A 21,391-nucleotide genomic window follows, 5' to 3' on the forward strand; every position below is an offset into this window, starting at 1 on the left:
GCAATAGCTGATGATTTTCTGGCTTTCCCCCCATAGGCATACTACTGAATGATCACTGTAGGTATCAACATGTCTTGTCAGTCACAACAGCAGTCATGACATGAGGCCTTTTGACAGGGCCAGGTCAGCCACGTGCAAGATTAGCACTAGAGCTGGGTGAACGCTGCAGAGTTCCACTTCCACGTGCCATATGAATCAAACCTGCAGGGATTGCGCAAAGGCACTCACCCCCAATTAATTCCTGCCCCTCTGCTTGGTGGTTGGAATTATGCACAACCCCTGGCATGAATGGTGCCAGGCCTACTTTCACGATGCATTCATGAACCCACAGCCTATTAGTGGAGCCGAGTGTCTCTATAAAACTTCCATACAGCTCTATGCTAGTTGCAGCAGCAGCGCCTGCACTAAAATAATTTCAAATGATTTAACTCTTTTAAAGATAAGGGATGGAAGGCAGAGGCGGGAGAGAAAGAAAAGGAAATAAAGAGGAAGGATTTAAGATTTTTGGAACTCTTTCTATGATAAAGTGTAAAATAAAACAAAGGGTAAAATTAACTTCTGGTGGGAAGCCAGTGTACTGGATATAATGGATATAATGGCGTTTTAGCCATTTGCACCAGATTTCCTGATGAATTTGACTCAGGCTGCTGGAGCATATACCTGCAGTGTTTCAAACTAGATCTATACTGATGTTCAGGTTGCAAAATCCACAGTTAAGGTAAAATGCAAATTATGTCCAGAAGTTAGTTTTAAATAACAACTTTTGGACTTAAGACACCCAAAGTACTTTGCAATAATATGTTAAATACTGGTCCTAGAGTGACTGCTTAAGTAAATATGGTAGCTATCATGAATTCAGTAATAGCTCTCACACAGTGATGGTTATTAAAACCAGTTTTATTGAGATAGGATATGGTAACCAGGACATCAGGATGGTCCTCTGCTCCTTTTAGAAGAATGCCCAGAGATCTATGACTTGCACCAGATGAGCAGTCAGTATTGCCATTTATTATCACATCCAAGGATGGTGTTTCTTAATGTACTGTCCTACTCTGAGACATGATTCTACTAAAAAGGCACATTTCTGTATTTATTGTTTCAATGGTGTCAGATCAAGTCTGCTCAGTTTATAACTGAGAAGAGAGAGGGAGTTTGTGTTTCTGACTGTCAATGCTGCAAACTTACTTTGGATTCTGAGGGTCGGTGTGGGTTCTTTCTTTCTTTCTTTCTTCCTTTCTGCATCATCACTAGTTATGAAAGTTCTGCATTCCAAATTATGCCATCAGTTACGTGTGTGCAACTTCATTTTCTTCACTATGTTGACACAGGTATAATTGTTTGGAATTAAGTAAACAATTCTGTTGATTTAAAGACATAGGATCCATATGCTCTCTTTGCTGTGTTGTGCTTTTAGCCCTGCAGTGCTAAAAGGAGAAAAAAGCCTTAAAACTTTTTTTTCTCAGCAGATCTGATTCTGAAATCACGGGGGAAGAGCTCTGCTCTATAAGAAGATGCCACTTCTGTCTGTCACTTTTCAGATTATGACCACTCTCTATTACAGCTTCCCAACCCCTCACATACTGCATTACAATGGCAACACTGAATCAGAGCCCATCTCCTTGGAGGAGACTTGAGCCCATGATTTTTTGTCTGAGAGGATAGAGTGTTACAAACTAAACTAAGCTATTACTTTAAACAACAGAGCCTATACTTTCACTTTAGTTTTAGATAGTAGGTACTTAAGGCATCTGCATACAGGCACTGAAATTTTGTTCATTTTGTGCAGCCTCTTTGGTCAATTTTTCCTTTGTCCAAACCTCCCCCTTGCAGGAAGCCATTATTTAAAAACTTTACCAAGAGGATGATATGCATAGTGTCCTCCTACGCTACCAATTCCATGAACTGGCTGGTAGTGGATGCTGAGGAAAGTTGTGATGGCGGCTGTCCCGAAATTAAAGATGTTATCTTTCCACAAGATAAGGGAAAATGGATCAAACCAAATATGTTCTAGATCACAGCTCACCCTTAGGACTATATGGAGCAGCCCTTTACCCAAGCTACTAAGATGATGAAGAAACCTGTGTGTGCATGTTTCCAGTCCCTGATCATTCTGGCAAGATATTCATTGATTTGCAAGTAAACATTGTTCCTTCTCACAATGTGACACAACAAACTAGGCCTGATTTTCACCCATGTTGAGCATCTGCAGCTCTCACTATCTTCATCTAGAATTTTGAGGTCTCAGCACCTCTGAAAATCAAGCTGCCTATGCTTAACTGGGACTCTAGAATGCAAAGAAACTTTTAGCTTTTCCTGTCACAGTTGGTTAAACTTTCACTTCTCTTTCAGATTCTCATACTTGTTTCACTGTAAGTACTGTCCACCTTCCATGGAGCATCTGGAACTTAGTCCAGAAATGGAATCACAGAAAGAAAGTTTTAAACTTATAGTTAACATCTACTAACCCTGATGCATTCCAAGTGATCTGAGTTTGATAGGAAATATTATAAACTAATGTGATCCATTGAACATTATCAAAATCTCCTATCCCACATACATAAGTCTGGTCATTTGTTTATAATTATTGATGATTACTATTCTTTGGATAGTTTGCCAGTATTCAGATGTCAAGTATTTTTTTAATGAACTCATTTCCACAGTGTCGTAAAAAGCAATTGTTGAAGAAAAAGAACTTATGCTGATTTTTTAGGAGTTAAAGACCTTAGATTTCTATAGCAGCAGTTGGTAATAGGGACAGATGCCTTTTTCTTTTTTACCACTTTTGTTGATTTGGCTAATTATATAATGGCTGAATTCATACAATCCACTGAATTATAATCCTCTACATTCAAATGCTTTAAGTTGTTTCAGTATCTTGCTTAATCATATATGAATGGAAAAGAAGTAACCAAGATAAACACATTTATTCTCCCTCACCAAAAATCATACAAGAAGCTTGTAACAGAAACAACAACAGAATGCAACTAGGAAAAAACCCCTGGTGAAAATACACTTTTGTAACTTTACAATTTGGTTGTTGACCAAAATGATATCAGAAAAGAAGATGGCAGGTTGAGAGCTTGTGATACATGTGTCCATATTGCAAAAAGAGCTTTCCTGCAAAAAAAACCTATCAATTTTGGGTTCATGTTCCCAAAGAATTACTGAATAAAATACATTGCTTTTTCAAACTGTTATTTAAAATGTAGTGATGTGATTTTTAATTTTTTTTTTTTTTGCTGAAGTTCTGTGTACTCGTACCTATTCTGTTCTGAAGGAAATTTTCTGGTATATCTTCCCTGTACCAAATGAAAATGCATTTGGATTAGTCCTTTAGGAAGCGCTGTGTGAGTTGACTCCTACTGATGCCAGTAGGAATTGTACGGTTAGGATCTCACATGCAGCTTTGAAAATACATCTCTTGCAAGTATTCCATGTATGATTTTAATTCTGTTCCCTTTACAGAGCTCAGTGGAGCTAATTAGATCCTACACAGGTGCTTTAGCTCCACAATTATACTTCATCTTCAGTTCCTGGGTAGAGACTTCTATTTTTTTCACAAGCTAATGTTCTTAGTTTATGTGTCTTTGAAGCTGTGTTACTTATTTTCTGGCCTTTGCACAGATCTTCACCAAAGATCTTATGAGATGATTCAGAATTTGTGAAGATAATACAGGACTGATCTTGTAACCCTTACTCCCACTGATGTCAACGAGAGTAAGGATTACAAGAGTAGCAGCTACATCAGTTCATTCGTATTCATCACTTTATACAGAAGTTTGGTGTGTGCATATTAACATGTATAGTAAATGGTTTCCTTCATCTCTGTATATGTTTTCATGCATTATTCCCATTGTGCCTGACCGCATTAACATTCATGTTTCATGCATATTCACCTCTTTCTCATCTTTGTTACCAGCTACTACTGTAAATGCTACTACTCCTCCACCACCCACTGTCACCACTAACATGCCCGATACTAATAGAACCGATAAGCCAAACGATGGTAAGAAATCCTGTTACATTTTTCCTTGTACTGTATCTAGAGCAAATGTATTGTGTTATAAGGGTTTTTAAATATCAGAAATGTCACATATTGTGCTTGATTCTGCTCTTAATTACAGTACTGTAAATCAGGAGTAACTCCACCAATGTCCACCATATAAAACTAGTTTGAGAACAGAATCAGGCCCAATATTTGTTTAACATGTTTACATGTTTCTTGTATACAAGAGACCCATTTCTACATTATGTATCAGTTGTTATTTATATTGTTCATTCATTAATCTTCAAAGAACACAGGGCCAAGATAAACATTTAAAAAGGAGGATAAAATAGATATGTCTTTGAGATATTTTAACACAGCTGCTGTTTAAGTGCCATATAGCAGTCATTTTTTCATCCGTGCCAGTGGAACTTCGGAATTGTCTATTCCCCTTTGGTAAGTTTGAGAAGCCAAGTCAAATGGAGCAAAACAACTTCCACTGCATCAGTAGGAATCTTCAAGGGGAGCTGAATCATGTTTTATTAAAGAAAATATTGATAATATTGAATATAATGTAGTTTTCATTCAGGAAGATTAGGAGAACTTTATTTTAATGGTACTAGATGAATCTATTATAAGCCCACTGCTCTTCACAGAGAAGTAGAGATTTCCTTTGAGATTTTGTGAAGTTCTGAGACATCCCTTTTCTCAGGAGATATTGTAGCATGCTGGGAGAGCTACCAAAATATAAATTAAGTAAAAATAATAATAACGACGAATTGCAAGAAACTATTGTAATACAGCTTACATTAGTTTTCTGCAAAATGTCACAGGAGATCTCACAAAATCCTTTTTTGCAAGGATTTCATTTTCAGTGGGCTCTACAGAATTAAACCAATCATTGAGCATTTTTAACAAATGCATCCATTTCTATTGCAGGATTTAAAACTTCTGGTAGTTTTATACTCTAGCTTCTTATATCCTGCATACCCTATTGTAAAGTTTATCATAGAATGTAGTAGTTTGTACCTATATTTTCTTCTTTGATATATGACTGTGCTCTAAAGGAAAGGAGCCATTCCCTGAAAGTTGTTGAGTCACTTATATCAACACATGTTTCATTTCTATTTCTGGAGCCAATCCCTACATGTTCGCGCTAAACAGTTAGCCCAGTACAGTAAGGCTGAGCTTTTCAAAGACACCTAGGGGAAGTGGATGCCCAATTCCCATTAAAATCAATGGAAATTGGATGTCTAAATCGTGTGGGTGTCTATGAAATTCTTATCATAACGCAGAAAGACTAAAAAGACAAGAGGCCAAATTCATACTTGAAGTAAGCAAATACAGCGTCCACTGAGCTAACTGGTAGTTTCTGACATGAGGTGAAGCATTTAGTTTGCATAAATAATGTTTCTTTCATCCATTAACTATATGGCTTGCTACATACAGACCTGCAGGAATTAAGAGTTCCTGCTAGAGTTATCTTCAGAATGAAGAGAAAATCAGCTGAATCCTCCCACTCGCTACTACAAGGGCAGCAAGATTCCATGATAAAAGGGGTCAAAAATATAGGAATTATCTCAACCCCAATTATTTGGCCAGTGAGACAAAGGCCCCTCCAACCCAGTAAAAGTTCATCACCAAAGGATCAAAACCCAGAGAGAAAAAACGCACACAATTTGTTCCTCCTACCTACTTCTGAGGCCACATCAGCTGCTTCTGCGGAGAGTGAAGTTGGTACCGTGGATTCGTTTACAGAGCATAATACTACAATGAATCAGTCAAGCCATAATAGCATTTTGAATCACTCTAGTGGCTTACTGAATGAGGTTTATGATATAGCACAAATTCCGACAACCCCCCCAGTTACAGATCAATCCAAGAATGTAGCACTTTCTCTGCTGCAGAGTGAAAATTTTAGTGCAGAACTAACATGGACTTTAGCTGATGGACTGAAATATATTAATACTGAGTCAGCATTCCTCACTCTGATCAGCAAAAGCACTCCTTATGAACACACAAAAGAACCCCTGTGGATTTATAGTGGCACATCCTCTTCCACACCTGAAAGTATATACAATGTCTTGGAATCTTTTAGCTGGTGGAGCAGTGCTTCATCATATCATCATGTCATTTCTGACATTCCAGAAGAAAACCATCATTCTTTGTCTAGCTTATCTGCCGCTTCCACACAATATGAGTCATTGTTTCAAAGAAGTAGGCTGGACTTACTAGAATTTTCACCTGAAAATGTTTACCTGGTATCCACTAAGAAAATTATGGAAGATGATTCTGTTGGGAATAGCATTTATAAGTCAGAAGCATATGATGAATTGCAGTCTACAAAATTTAAATATTTGAAGGAGCATCAATCAGTAAACCTTACAAAGGTAACCTCCAAACAAACTCAACCTTCAAACCCATCTAGTTTCTTCCAAGATATAAAAGAAATGTATAAAGAAGCTATGCTTGACATCCAACCATCAGAAGTTCTTCTAACACTAGATGACAACACAGAATTGCTAAAATTGTCAGCACTCTTGCTAGCAACGAGAAAGAGAAGTTCAGAATTTCAACATGTTGTTACTGTTTCATCTGTTTATCAAGAATCCTCAAGTCATGCATATTTGAAAAGTGACTTATTTATATTTAGGCCTTTGATCAAATTGCCAAAAGAGCAAGATGAGAAAGCATCTTCTACAGAAGATGAATTTGAACTCTTCAACACACTCATTTCTACCACCAGCTACATACCTCATTCTTTAAAACCCTCTGCAAATATGCAAAGGAAACCAAATGAGATTCCTGAAAATGAAAAATTAGAAAGCAGTTTAGATGCAGTTCATAATGACAACCTACATGGAGATTCTGTTTTTTCCACACCTGAGCCAGAAAACATGAACAGAATCAGTAACGCCTGGAAGCTAGGTTACTTGGGTCTGCCAACACAATATGTCAATACTGCTCCTTTATCAGCAAGTTTTTGGACTTTGTACTATAATTTCAAACAAGAGTCTCCAGTGTTTTCTGGGGAACCTTCAGAAGGCGGGTGGTTCTCATTTAATAAACCACTTTCTTCTTCAACAGAGAAACAGCCATTTTTTAATTCCCCTACTGAAGCTGATAATATCCTTATGCATACTACCACCATTAATATGTCAGGTTCTGGAATAGAAGAAGTGAACTTTTCTAGCTATATGTCATCTTTGGATATGGAAAGCTTTAGTTCAATTGTTCCAATCCCTTCACTGGGGATTTCAGGAAATACAGAAAGGAAAATATCACAGTCAAAAATGACCATTTCTCCTGACATAAATGTGTCTACAAATGATATATCTTCATATAATTCTCATTCCCCTTCACTGGAAATGTCTTCATATCAGCCTTCCATGAAGTTACAGATGAGTACCTTTGGTAATTCACATGCAACTTTCACAGATGAATTTAGAAGTGTTTCTAATTTACACATGCAGACTTGGGATCAAATTTCAAGTACTAATCAAATCAGAATGACCTTCCAGCATCATAGGCAGACATTCACTTCAATTTTCTTCACTTATTCGACAGTCCAGCCTACATGTACAGAGGATAGCTATATTGCCTGCTCAGCTGACAGATCATTTGAGAGTTCGGTAAGCTATACAAAAGCTAATGGACCATCACAAGCTCAAAATATTGATATGGTCATAGAGAGTAATCCAACAACAAGTACTTTTGATAATGGAAAAAGTAAAGTTCAGCCAGATATAGACACTGGTTTTGCAAGAACATACAGCTCACTGAGTTCTATCTTCCTCACAATGACATTGTCTTTGGAACAAATAGACACTCTTCATTCAGAACAAAAAGTTGGCTCCACATCATTGTTATTTGCTACACCTCCACTATCACAAAGTCTTCAAAATGATCTTGACCAAATTTCACCAAGTTTGGGTCATCTATTGAATGTAGCAGAGTTAAATTTACTAACAGAGCTAGCAATTAAAAGTCAGATAACTGTTCTAGAACAAAAATCTGTTGAAGATCCAGACAGCAATCTGACACCTTCTTTTCAAATGGGAGTGCTCTATGATGATGTAAATATTGGTGGTACTGCTTTACTGATATCAGATCCTGAATCACTTCTTTCACAAGGGGAATCAGAATGGGAGGTATACCACTATTCTAGCAGACAGACTGAAGTGTTTATTAAAAAAGGAATATCCTCTTTGAATGCTAGTAATATTCATACCACTGGTTTGCAACTACAGACAATGCCTCTGTCTTTTGAAGCCAACACCAATTATGGAAAATTAACAAATATCTCTTCTATTTTTGAATCAACAACAATTTCATTAGTGGCTAGTGCAATATCTCTGTCATCTCCATACAGTGGGACTTTTATTCGTGCCAGTGAGAGTATTTTGAACGACACCGTAACAATAAATGGAGCAACCATACATCATTCTCTCTTGCAGTCCCAGAGATCAGCTTCTCAAGTAATGAACCATCAGTCTTCTATTTCAGCACATGAAAATCCCTTGGCCAGTGCATCTGCTGGAGCAAGCCAAATCTCCACCTCTTACAGACCACTGAATCCACTTACTAGCTCTCCCAAATTAATTTTGTCTTATTTATGTAACTCCTTCACTGAACTGAGCTGCCTGTGCGGACCTGAGGTCAACTACAGTATGTCAAGACATTAAGCTAGATGTAGAGAAAATATCACCTCATCTGCTAGATATGCACTTTGTAGAACTGGATGTAGAAATAGTTTGGGTTTAATCCTTACATGTAACTTCATGTAGCATATTGTAAGATTGTAGAATAGCAATTTAATTACAGTAGGAGGGAATTTGTAACATATTCCAAAACAATCCTAGCACGTGTCATTAACATACGGTTTCTAATAGCTATCTTCCCATTCTCTAACCAATAGAGCTCTAAGGAGACTGCTGGGACAATAAGTTGATTGCCATCTATTTATTTATTTCTCTGATGTTCATTATTTTTATTTTTAAATATTTTTAGATTTTTTTCAAATATATATATTTTTTTTAATGTTAAACTGCTTCAGTCCACTTTTTATCAATTATTTTCCTGTAAAAATAATTTTTTGAAGCACTATTTCTAAGGGGAAGGAGAAGCAATTTTAAGTGGGGAAGCCCATTTGAGTTTTACCAGCTGTTCTGTAGTCTCCTGAGAGTGATTAGAAATGTAGAGTAGTTCTTTGCTAGTCTGACTGAAACACGCTTTGGGTCATGATGTGGTGGAGACTGAAACTATTTAACACTAGTTAATAGATGCTGTGTTAGAAAAGTATTTTATTTTGTATATTAAGATGATTTCACTCATATATATGACACTGTATGACTATATAAGAGACTATACATATGACACTGTATATATATATGCGTGTGTATATGTATATACATATAAAATACATTGTCTATATACAATATAGACAATGTATTTTCATGATCTATATACAGGATATAGCATGTATTTTAGAGTACAGCATATTTTCTCTTTCAGAGTCCAAAATTAACCTTTCCTCAATTACCTGATCACAGCAAAGATAACCGTGGAAATGCCATTTTTAAAGTAAACCAAATAATGATTTTTTATCTTTATGTATTGATTTTTTTTACAAGGAAAACACACATTAGTGTCCTTTAGGATTATGACGTTTTGCTGTGAGAGTTTAGCAAAACTGTTACTTGGCAATCACGCTTCCTTTAAGGGCTTGATTTTGCACTGTTGAATTCAAAAGGAGTTTTCACACTGACCTCAGTGGCAGTAGGAGCAGACCCATAATGAAGAGAAAAGCAAGCTCATGAGTAGGACACTGCAAAATATTTACAATGAAATTGGAAAATCTCAAGCCTCCTTCAGAATCTATTCAACTGATTCTATTTTTTTTTTCAACAGACTGTACCATGATCTTCTATTTTAACACAATCTTCAGCATTTTGGAAGTTTTGACTTTGATTTTTTATCTCGAATTCTGGAAAGGTTTAGAAAAACCTAAGTGTCTGAGCTATTTCAGCGTGGACTGTGAAGCAGTTTGGGTGATTAAATTTACTTCCACTCCAGCCCAGGACCATGTTATGAGGCTCCAACAGAGCTTCACCTCAGTTGCTATTCCAGCCAATGCATTGTAAGAGTGGCCACAATCCCTCTGCACCACTTACCTGTGGCACTTAAGTCATAGGATCTATGTAAATGGAGATCTGTGGTCCACACCCATGGCTAATGTGGCCTGCCGAGGCAGTGCTGATACACTTTTCCATAGTTCATAGAGGTTAGGTAACCTGCCCGGTCACTCAGTTGGTGCAGTCCCACACAGTCCATATTTGGAGCTTAATTGGTTTGGAGGTCTTAGTGCTACCTCTCCACATCTAGATGAATTTTATGCAGACAGAGGCATTTCCCATGAAAGCTGGCAAAATTTTGCAGTGTTTTAAAGCACAATTGTTATTTTGTGAAAAGTCAAATTTTTGAGTCACCAAATGGCCTGGAACAAAAATGATTGTATTTAGTATTTATGTATGTGTGAAATTTTGTAACAGAAAAAAGAGCTATTTACCTCCTCATGAGTTTAAGGAAAATTCATCTAAAGTTACTTGCTGTCACTGCAAAATAGTCTTGTTCATGTTCTAAAGTTTCACTCTTATCTAAAATGTGACTCTCTAAAAATGGCACGATTAGGTTCTAGATTTATTGTATCTCAAGGCTTTCTAGATAAAGTTTGTTCATTTTGCAGTTAAAATGTGATTTAACTAACTGCCAGCTGTGCAAACTCAATCTGGGATTTGAAAGTTAAATTGTGCTTTTGCTGGTCATCACCACCGCTAGGAACAAAGATGCTTCAGGCAGTATTGTGTCCAAGTAGCAGCCATCCAACCCCACTATCTTCAAATTCTGTCCTCAGTTATTTTGTTGTTTTTAAGCGAATGGGTCACAGATTGTAAAGCCATTGTAAAGCCTGAGAGAGTCCAGTGAAATCTGTGGAGTTTTTCTGGATTACACCATATTATGTCCTGTTTGAAAACTCAGTATTTATGATTACTTTATACTTATGGCACTTTCAGGATCTTACTGTTACATTTCAGTCATATACAGAATCATCTTTACACATAAATTCCTTTTGAAGTTCGATATTACACTTTGAAGTGTCATAGAAATGGCAAAAAGGAAAAAAAATCCTTTAAATTGCTATTAATGCCTATTTTGGAGGACTGTAGGCGAATCCTGCATTCCTGTGTGTATTCAAACTCCTCTAATATCAATGAGAGTTTTGGGTATTCGAGTACCTTTCACTATAAAAATAAGGTCTTAAACCTTTAAACAGAGAAAGTTTGGCAATATATTATGAACGATGTTCAATGTTTCCAATATTTGTAATATTGTTTTTAATGGACAGGGGGGCTATTCTACAGAATTTCCATTACTGTCTACAGTGACAAGTACCTACCAGAGTTAAAAGTACAGAATGCAGTGGCCGAATGGGTAAGTTAAGTTTCTTTCTATTTTTGTGAGTTGTTCGTGTGTGAATCTGCACCTTAAATTACATCATATTGATAAGAATTGGGAAAAAGGGGAAACATCAAAGAAACCAGTTGATCTAGTTTATGAGCTCTCGGGAGCAGGGTCTGTCTTTCGTTATTTGTTTGTACACTAGTTAAAAGAATGGGGACATTCTCTTTTTTTAGGGCCTTAGGTACCATGGGTAAAATTTTCAAATGTCACCTAAGTGGCTTGGGAATCTAAGTCCCATTTTCAAAAGTGATGTAGGCACTTAGGGCTAGAGATCAATGGGTGTTAGAATCCCACTTGGTGCCTATCTGAATCTTAAGGCCCACTTGGTGCCTATCTGAATCTTTAAAAATGTGTCCCTTATACATCTAAGTCTCATTCAAAGTCAACAGGACTTAGGATCCTAAGTGCCTAAGTCACTATTGAAAGCGGCATTTAGGCTCCTAAGTCGCTTGGGTGCCTTTGGAATGTTACCCTCCAGTACTAGAAATGAGGAGCCATCACTACCAGTGGTCCATGGACATCTGGAGCAGAGATTCTCAAAGACATCCATGCTTGCCATGGTTGTCATGATACCCAGAAGTTGCCTTGTTTATTGCAGCACGCTCCCTGCAGGCCTAGCTCGATTTATGTTGAGCCCAGGGATCCAGAAATGTCAGGCCACCAAAATGTAGCTTGATGTGGAGAAGTGGATGGGCTGCAAACACTGGTCATCAAAGTGATGAGCAGAGATCCTATCAATCTGTTTGCCATTGAAAAACATGGAATTTGTGTTTTTTGCAGAGAGAATCTTCAGTTTTTACATTTTGAGAGAAAATAAAAACATCCATTAACTAAATTGTACTGAAAGTGCCGGGTCACTTATTCAGTGGGTGCCCTACTCTGCCTCTTATGGGGATTTTTGAATGCGCTGACCGCCAAAGCCCCAGCCACTGTCAGCCCTGGGCAGCTGGTGGCTCGGTTAATACAGAGAGCCAGATAACAGAGGCTCACTTAAGCAGGGTTATACTGTACATAGCTAAACATACTCCAATGAACTGCGTCCAGCGTATAGAGCTTATTCAACAGCGTATAGGGGTTTGTGTTTTAATGCATCTCAAATGTCACTTCAGCCTCCAGGACTAAATCAGAAAGTGAGTAATGTTAGTATAAAAGCCATTTTTGCTTTATTTTTTGTGCATTTATTTAAAAAAACAATTTTCTAAAAATATAGGATACAGTGGTAGAAGCTTTTGGTATATGAAGGAATACAAATTTCAATTCTATGAATTTTACCTGATTATAATGGTTGATGGCACTGATAGGCTTTGAACTTGCTTAAAAATTGTAAATAGATCAATAAAATATTGTGTTCAACTGATACAAAATATACTGTGGCTAGGGAAACTAAAGTTCAGTGTTTCATTTTAATTGTGGAAAAATGCAGTTTTTTATGGTTTGTTTTTTTTTGTATCAGAGAATTTTGGGCTTTTTATCACAGAAAACTAGGATCCCTAGTGATGAGGAAAGGATCAGGAAATAATAATCAAGACACCACCAGGATGAAATCTGTCACCTAGCTACTATTAGAATACAAAGAACTTAATACAATATTTCTGAAGGAGGAATAGCCCAGGGGAACCTTGGTATTGTTCTAAAATAACTTTCACCTAATGTTGACATTTGACCTTACCATTTGTTTATGTATAATTAACTGCTTTAAAGCTAAAGCACATGGCAAATATGAGGTTGTCTTAAAAATGAGCTCAACACATATACAAAAGCAGAAAAGCAGGCAGAACAGTAAAATCTTGTTCTTGTTTATGAGGTTTTAGAATTTGAGATAGTACATTAAGGTTGTAGTTACCTCAACCCTTCTCTACTTCATATTAGGGAGCTGTTTCTTGGAGATTAGATCTGTGGGGGAATGTATTTTTATGTTCTGATGTTATTATTATTATTTGCAACAGATGGTAGGATGCCTAGATATACTTCTTTTTTATTTTTCATATCAATTTATATATTTTTAATGGTAAATTACTGGTTGTCTGTGGAAGACTTTGATAATACAGCAACCTGAAGTAAAATTTGCATGCTACTTACACATAATTTTAGCCCAAAAACAAATTTTTAGGCAAAACACTTTAGAAATATACAGTAGTTGGAATCTTCTTTAGGGTATATAAATGTGAATAACTGTCCACGAAGTGTCAAACTGTAAATTAGATCAGGTGATGGTTGATAGCTGTAACTGAGGCTCATTACTTTTTTGTTGGTGGTTTAAGGGTGGGTGTTTTGCTGTGTACATATGGAGGGGCAGCCTTTCTATTTTTTTATTATTACCATTATTTTTCCAGAAAAAAAATGATCTCCTGCTGGTAGATTTATTGACACAAAACTTCAGTGTTTATATTTCTTTAAAAGGAGACCCTGAATCTGTCCATGCATTATTAAATAAATTATAGCATGCAAAATGACTGATATAGATTGAATCATGATGTTTGATGGCTGTTGGAGCCGAAGAGTGACAACTATGCACTATATTTTTATTGATCGGCTACATCTGAATGTCTTAGAGAACTTACTCACAGTGCTCTTAAATCAATCAGTGAAAAGCTGGTCCATAAAGCACAGTTGTCGCCAGCCAGGTATTTCGTACAGCAGGAACCTTTGGGGGATCAATGGAGTAGTTGAATGACTGGGTTGTTCACATTCCATCTGAACTATAGGAGGTCTCACACCCTAAAAATGGGTTGAGTACAGTGTGTCCATCTTGTATGTTACTCTCCCAATGGGGTTAGGAAGGGTCTAGTCTTGGTGTGCCAATCACCCTACTGCAAAGTCCCTTGGTGATCCGATGAAATTCCTCATTCTTCTGATGTTGAAGTCACTGAGTATGGACATCTCAATACGGGTTTTAATTCTCTAGTATGGCCAAAAATCACCATTCTTTATTTCCACTTTTTTGGCCACTGTAAAGTAGTAATTGAAAGAATGCAATTGAGCACCATACAAAAATCTCCAGGGCAGGACACAAAGTCCTTCTTGCTAGTACAGTTACTCTTTCAACTCTCAGTTTCCTCTCAAGGGAAACAAACAAACCCTCTCCATCCACAGAACTTCTACCCCCACAAGTTACAATTTGATAATCCTTTCCAAATTTACAAAATCCTTCAACATCATTCATAGGATGATTATGTCAGGCAGTTCAATCCATGCCCTCCCCAGCCAAAACCAAACCATATACACCCTGTGTAACCACTCGGCTGCATAGGTCTTTGACCCCTACATGTGATCGGAACTTTTTGAGGGGGGAGTTATCTCTTCAAGTACTGAGGGCTAGACTCTGCACTTACTGAAATCAATGGTAAAGCTCCCATTATGCTCAGTGGGACAGGAATGGGCACCTAGTGCCTATTTAAAATAAAAGACTAAAACTGAGCAGTTCAGCAGCAGATTGTAGACTTTCAATGAAAATTTATAGCATATTTCCCACATCATTCAGTGCCCAGAAATCTTTCCACTCACAAACTTTACAAAAACAGTGGCATGGGGGGATTTCAGCACCTCTTACAGTTGTCTATTGGTTGCCCAGTGTTTTTATTAAGGTTCCCTTCCGCACTAAAACCCTCCACTCAAAACCAGTAAATATACACACCTAATAAGGCCATAGTCTCACAATGGGGAAATTTTAGTCTCTTCATTTTGCCAAATAAAGATAAGGTTTTTGGTGGGAGAAGGTAAGCTCACAAGACTCTGATAGATAATGCAGGGACCTTTCTTCACCATACCATCTTTGTAATTTTTCTCTTTGTATTTTTTAGCTAAATCAGACGTTCCAGAACTGGAATTATACCGTGTATGTGGTCAATATCAGGTAAATGTTGGTGACGATTGGAAGAAAATACCTGATTTAAGTCCTTAGTGGAGTTACCACACACTAATTGCTATTTATGCTTGCTTTTAAAGTATTCAGTCAACCACTGTGAACGAACAGACAAGGGAGAAAAGAAGCATTCCTAATGAAAGGTAATTTTCTGAGATTTTTTAGTGATAGAGACAACACATACTATCGAAATTGGGTGTGACATAATTACACGCTGTGGGCCACACCCTGCCATTTAGTAAATGTAATGTATGGCCACCTACTGCCCTGGATTTGCACACAAACCTCACATTGGTGTGATGTTTATTATAATTGAAACTACCTTAGATTTAAATCAGGTAGTTCAATGAGCTCCTTAAAACTTGGCTGATCAGTTTTCAAAACTTAATTTTTACCTGTCACAAAATGTTGCAAACTTGTCTAATGTACATGGGAAGATATCCATTCTTCTATCCCAACACTATCTATCTTAGGGTTTCTGTAGCACCCATCATTGGTATCTAAGCACTATCTCTGGAAAGAGGCATTTTTCCTCCTGTGCCTCATCTCTAAGAGTCTGATCCAAAGCCTACTGAAATCAAGAGGAGTTTTTCAATTGATTTCAGTGGACAATGGATCAAGACCCAGGTGCCAGAAAATCATGCTGGAACTGAATGCCAAATTGATGCAAATCACACTAGTTCCCACATGCCCTCACTTCCTGATTTCAGTAGGCTTCTGATTAGGCACTAGGGTTGGGATTTGCAAAGATAGCCTAAGGAAGTTAGGTGTCCAACTACCACTGAAAGCCATTGAGAGTTGGGTGCCTAACATCCATAGGGTCCCTTTGAAAATCTCATTCCAAGCTCTGAGAGGCAAATGAGGAGGATGCTAGTCTTCAGACTGAATCAAGGACAGGTGGCCAAAACACACTGGCTGCTGTGGGGCAAACTGTGAGTGTGGAGTGCATCTCCTGGCTGTATGGGTAACCGCTTCTTCATTAAGATGTACATTAGAATTGCTGTGATAGGGTAGATGATCCTTTTATCCCAGGGTGGCCCATTCAGGGATCATTATCAGGAGCTAGTTTATGATGCTCTCATCTCTTGTACACTCTTCCTTATTCTTAGTGATATGGCAACAACCTGTGCTGTCACCACTGAGGGAAGGAATCAAGAGATGCATGGGGGATGAATAGTTTTTCCTTTCAGAGTCTCTGCATCTCTTACAGGAAAAATGGCTGTCCAGCCTGTTAGCAGACCTGTTCCCCCAGTACATACACGACTTAAGCAGGTTTCGGCTTCTCATCCTCCTACTCTCAGTTCTAGGACTTTTTTTCTCCCTTTTCTCTCTACATCCTGGTCCCTAAGAAAAGGAGGCAAAGAGGAAGAAATATCTCTTTCTATTTTCAGTGCCAGAAGTCTGTGTGTAAGTGTTCTTTCTGCCAAGGCACTAAGCCTTCTGGGCCCAATCCAGCAAAGCATTTAAGCATGTGCTTAATTTTAAGCATGTGAGTAGTTCCACTTCCTTCAGCAGGACTACTCACATGCTTAAAATTAAACATGTGCTTAAATGCTTTGCTGGACCAGGCCCAGAGTGTTCAACATCATATAGGGACTGAACCCTGAGATACCTGTTCAGCTCTGCACATGACTTCATCAGAAGACTATCTCCAGACTGGTGGTCTTCAGGAACTGGAGGCAGAATCCAGGGGATTCAAAATAAAGTCCTAAATTAAAAACTATTTAAAAATAACCCTCAGCTTTACTCCAGAGTATCTTGTGATATCGAAAAGATTTGGCTGGGGAGTAAAACCACCTTTTAAACTACTTTTTTAGCAAAGGCATGCGTAGTTTTGATGCTAAGATTTTGTCCTTTTCTTTTTTCTTTTAGTTCTTGGAGTTTATATTGCTCCTTCAAATCCTTATTATCCTATTATATTCACTGTCCTCTTGTAAGGAATTAACCTAGATGCTATGTAATGAATTTCGCTGTTATGAATTCTTCTAATGTCCAGTGATGTATCACTGTGAATTTTTGTACACTGTATGTGAAAAACCCCCTCTTCTTGATACTTCACTCATCATATTCCATTTCAGAGATAATGGGGATTATGTCTAATTCAATATTGCACAATTTTTCAGAATTAAGGGTCTGTTTCAAAGATCAAATATATGCAATGGCTTCAATAGACTTTGGGTCAGGCCCAAATAGAATAGAAAGCATTGTCCCTTCATTATGAAATATTTATTTTAAATACTAATCATACCACATATAATGAGAGTCAGTTTCATATACTCTGCACATGCCACTAAAAAAAATAAAAGACCTGTATGGCCTTTGATGACCTCTGAAGAAACTGACTGGAGTCATTGGGATTGCCTTGGTGGAATTAAGGGTGGAATTTAACTCAGTGGGTGTTCTGAGTAGGAATTAAAATCCTGTTGTATATCTTTCTAGTGTTTTTATTTTGTTATGTTAGTAGCATGTATTTTAATTTCGTAATGCCACATACAGTGGAATCCAATGGGAAAGTTTGTATTTTTCCAGTGCCATGCAACAAGTGTGTATACATTTATCATGATACACTGTCTCGTTGCAGAAACTGGGGACTTAGCTCCCAGTAGTCGCCACTATTCCTGTCTCTACAGACCAGTCTTTTTCTACAGACCAGTCTTGCAGCTCACATATATTAGAACACAGGTATTCACAGTATTGACAAAGAGGAAATCAATTGAATCTCAGACGAAGACTTAGAAAACCATTTCTCTTGCTACTTCTTCCATACTGTTGACTTTAAAATGTTTGTTAATTTTCAGTTTCAAGTTTGTCTTGGGCAAGACTCTAAGGAAACCGAACAGCACTTAGGGTGTCATTTATAACTATGAAAAGTTAGCTGGTGACCCTTGTAACTCTTTATCCTAAATGGAGATAATGTTTATTTCTTATTTTTAAGATGATTTGGATGAACTTTACTTTTATGGATGAGTCTTGCTCTCAATGAGTATTCATAAGGTTTTTGTAAATAAATTATCAAATATTATATTTTCTTGTTTTCTGTACAATGGGCAGTCATAAATAATGTTGAATCTTAGTTTCAGGAAGCCCAGTATGTCATCTGTCTAATAAATTTGCCCATACTTTTAAATACTTTTATTCCATTTTCTCTCAGGTTTTCTCTAAACCCAGGTTGGCTCCGAATTTAAAACTTGAGTCCTAGCCCATAAGCAGCATGGCCTTTGACCTTATTTTCAGGAGATATAATCCTATTTGTCTTTTTTAACTCACTCAACATCATCTCTCACTTACTTTTCTCTGAATTTTGCTCAGAATCATGGTCTTCGTATTTCTAAGCGATTATTGCCTTGGTTCTTTAATTTTCTGTCTTAGTATCTATCCTTTTTTTTTACATTCAACCAATACATTTTTTATTGTCCTAACCTCACTTTCTCTCTCTGCCTTCATTATACATATAACTATTTCATTCAATAGCACCTCTTACAGTTGTCTATTGATTGCACAGTGCTTTTATTAAGGTTCCCTTCCTCACTAAAACCCTCCACTCTAAACCAGTAAATATACACGCCTAATAAGGCCATCATCTCACAATTCTACTTCCTAACTGCTTCCATTCTAGTTGTTTTCTGCTGTTTTACTCTAATATATTTCCACTCTCATTTGCTATATTACAGACATAACTTTTAAAATAGCCTCAGCATAGTACAGTCCTTCATCAAGCCTCCTGTGAAGTGATGGATGCAGAACCCATAAAGACAGAATTATAAAGACAGAAGGAAAATAGGAGTAGGGAAGCTGTCATTTTGGGGCATGTTAAAAATAGGGTTTTTTTTTTTTTTAAATTAAATAATTACATTCTGGAGAAGAGAAAACCAAAATAAAAATATGGAAGTGGCTTGTTATTCTTGCATTGCTGAACTCCTGTGAGCTGAAGCAATCCAAAGTACACTGTGCTTACGATGTTTTAATTATACGTGCAGTGCCAAGTCCAAAAGTGAATATTATTATCAGCACCTTGACCAGTGTAAATATCCCTGGATGGCAGCAATGTGGCAATATCATTCATTGGTAGATTATTAACTAAATTAAAAGATGGAATTTTATTACAACTGGACTGTAATTTTTGTGTGTGTTTCATTTTCTCATCCTAGTAGCACTGTCTCCATCCCAGAAGTACTGGTTCAAACTAGAGTTGAAAGGACACTCCAGATGGGGTATAAGCATAATGGTTTGTGAGCACAGTGGACTTTTGTCCCCACCATTTTGCACAAAGTTTTAAAAATAAAGTAAATGTGTGTTCTTTCTGCAGATAAAATTTGCACGGTTTTTGTTTCTTCCATTGATTTTTTGCCCTTTTTGACACCACAGTAATGTCACACATTTCTGCTACTGCTGCTGCTGCTTTTCCCAGAAAGATCCTACAGATCCTAGGTGTAGCCATATGACCAAGGTTGTGTCACTTGGGTAAGAGAAATGGCTTCCACAGAGCCTTTTGGCACCCCTGCTTTCCTTATGCTTTTTTCCAAACAATGTTGCAAACCTTGAACCTTGATTTCATATATGAGCTTTTTTTCCACTTACCCGCAAAATAAGATTGTGCTTGCTACAACCTCCGCTACTTGATTGTCATAATTTTGACCCATACTTTGTACTTAATCACTCCTACTACAGGAAATAGCAGTTCTAACTACTGTTTAACAACTCATCCAAAAAAACACATCAGTCACTGTTAACATGTTTAAAAGATCAGTTGCTAAATCTACATAGAAATCTCTTATCTTAGACATGAAAAACAAGAACTGAGCAAGAAAGCAAAGAAGTTCTACCTGGCCTGATTCTGTCTATTAAAATCAGTGGGAGTTTTGCTGTTCATTTCAACAGGAATAGAATCAGGCTTCTGATGAATTCTAGGTAATCTGTTATTTAATGGAATGTTTAATGGGAAGGATTCTTGAGACTAGATAGGCTACTATTTAGAAAGTGCAGTGGCTTCAGCCAAGGGTTAGCACCATATTCTTGTTTTTATTGTTTTTGATAAATTATCTTTAATCATTTAAGTGTGTGACAAAATAATAAAGCATAGGTAAATAAAGAAAAGCATGTAAGAGTTTATAGAGGAATCTGGCATAGTGCTCGCAACTCCCATTCTCCATAATTGCTTTCAAATACATTTTGAAATATAATACCATAATTCATATAAAGTAATACAATCAGGAAATCTGTTCATATTTTAAAAAATCCTACTAAACCCAACTGGTGGGATTTTCAAAATCATCCAGCATTGGCCCAACTCTGCTCCCTTTGAAGTCAACGGAAATTTTACCACTGTATTCAATGGGAGCAAAATGCTGAGCACGTGTGAAAATCCAACCCCTATGCACACACATTTGCTTCATAAATGTGTTTTATTTCTGTGTAAAAAATTTCTTGTGAAAGATGCCAGATTCAGAGCCCTGAAGACCTTTTGGTATCCGCAGAAAAGGTACAAGCTTCTCCACAAAGCCTCACTAGTAAGCTTTAGTCATGACCTATTGGGAAGACCTCCGTGAACAAATAGGTTATTCAGTCTACGTATCCCTTCAATCCTTCACCTCTTTTATGCAACTGCCAATAAGGAGCCTTGATCCAGCTCCCATTGTCTTCCATTGAGCCTTTCCATTGGCTCAATAACTTCCGTGGGAGTTGGGTGGGGCCTGAGGTTATCAGAATGCCAATTGTACTGGGTTATTTTATGATGTAGACAACTGTAAGGAGACCACAAATTCATTTCACATAAGATGTCATCAGCCTTTGGTCACTGGTGACACAATATGGATTCTAACACGTTTTTTCCCTTACTGCTGCCCTCCCCTTTTAATCTGTAGTAGATTGTAGGTTTTAAATCATGAAATACTGTATTATATATATAGTAAGTACCTATACAAGACTGAATAATAATGCAAAGCAAATGTTATTTTATGAAGCAAATCCTTTATGAATTTGTCTTGCCATACGTGTCTTCCCATGGCAATTCTATGGGGAGGAAT

The 21,391-nt window shown here is 37.2% G+C and overlaps 1 protein-coding gene across 1 annotated transcript in view; it reads left to right on the forward strand.

Annotated features, from left to right (window-relative positions):
* Positions 1 to 21,391, forward strand: part of ADGRG6 (adhesion G protein-coupled receptor G6) — a 155,327-nt gene that overhangs the window by 75,990 nt on the left and 57,946 nt on the right. Inside the window, exons 6-9 of the mRNA XM_067542342.1 lie at positions 3,920 to 4,006; positions 11,391 to 11,476; positions 15,307 to 15,359; positions 15,452 to 15,511. Of these exons, the coding sequence (XP_067398443.1) occupies positions 3,920 to 4,006; positions 11,391 to 11,476; positions 15,307 to 15,359; positions 15,452 to 15,511 (286 nt within the window). The remainder of the gene's footprint in view (positions 1 to 3,919; positions 4,007 to 11,390; positions 11,477 to 15,306; positions 15,360 to 15,451; positions 15,512 to 21,391) is intronic.

This window comes from Emydura macquarii, unplaced genomic scaffold, assembly GCF_026122565.2.
Source record: "Emydura macquarii macquarii isolate MOO-44397 ecotype Brisbane River unplaced genomic scaffold, CSIRO-AGI_Emac_v2 contig_705, whole genome shotgun sequence".
In the NCBI taxonomy this organism is placed as follows: domain Eukaryota; kingdom Metazoa; phylum Chordata; order Testudines; family Chelidae; genus Emydura; species Emydura macquarii.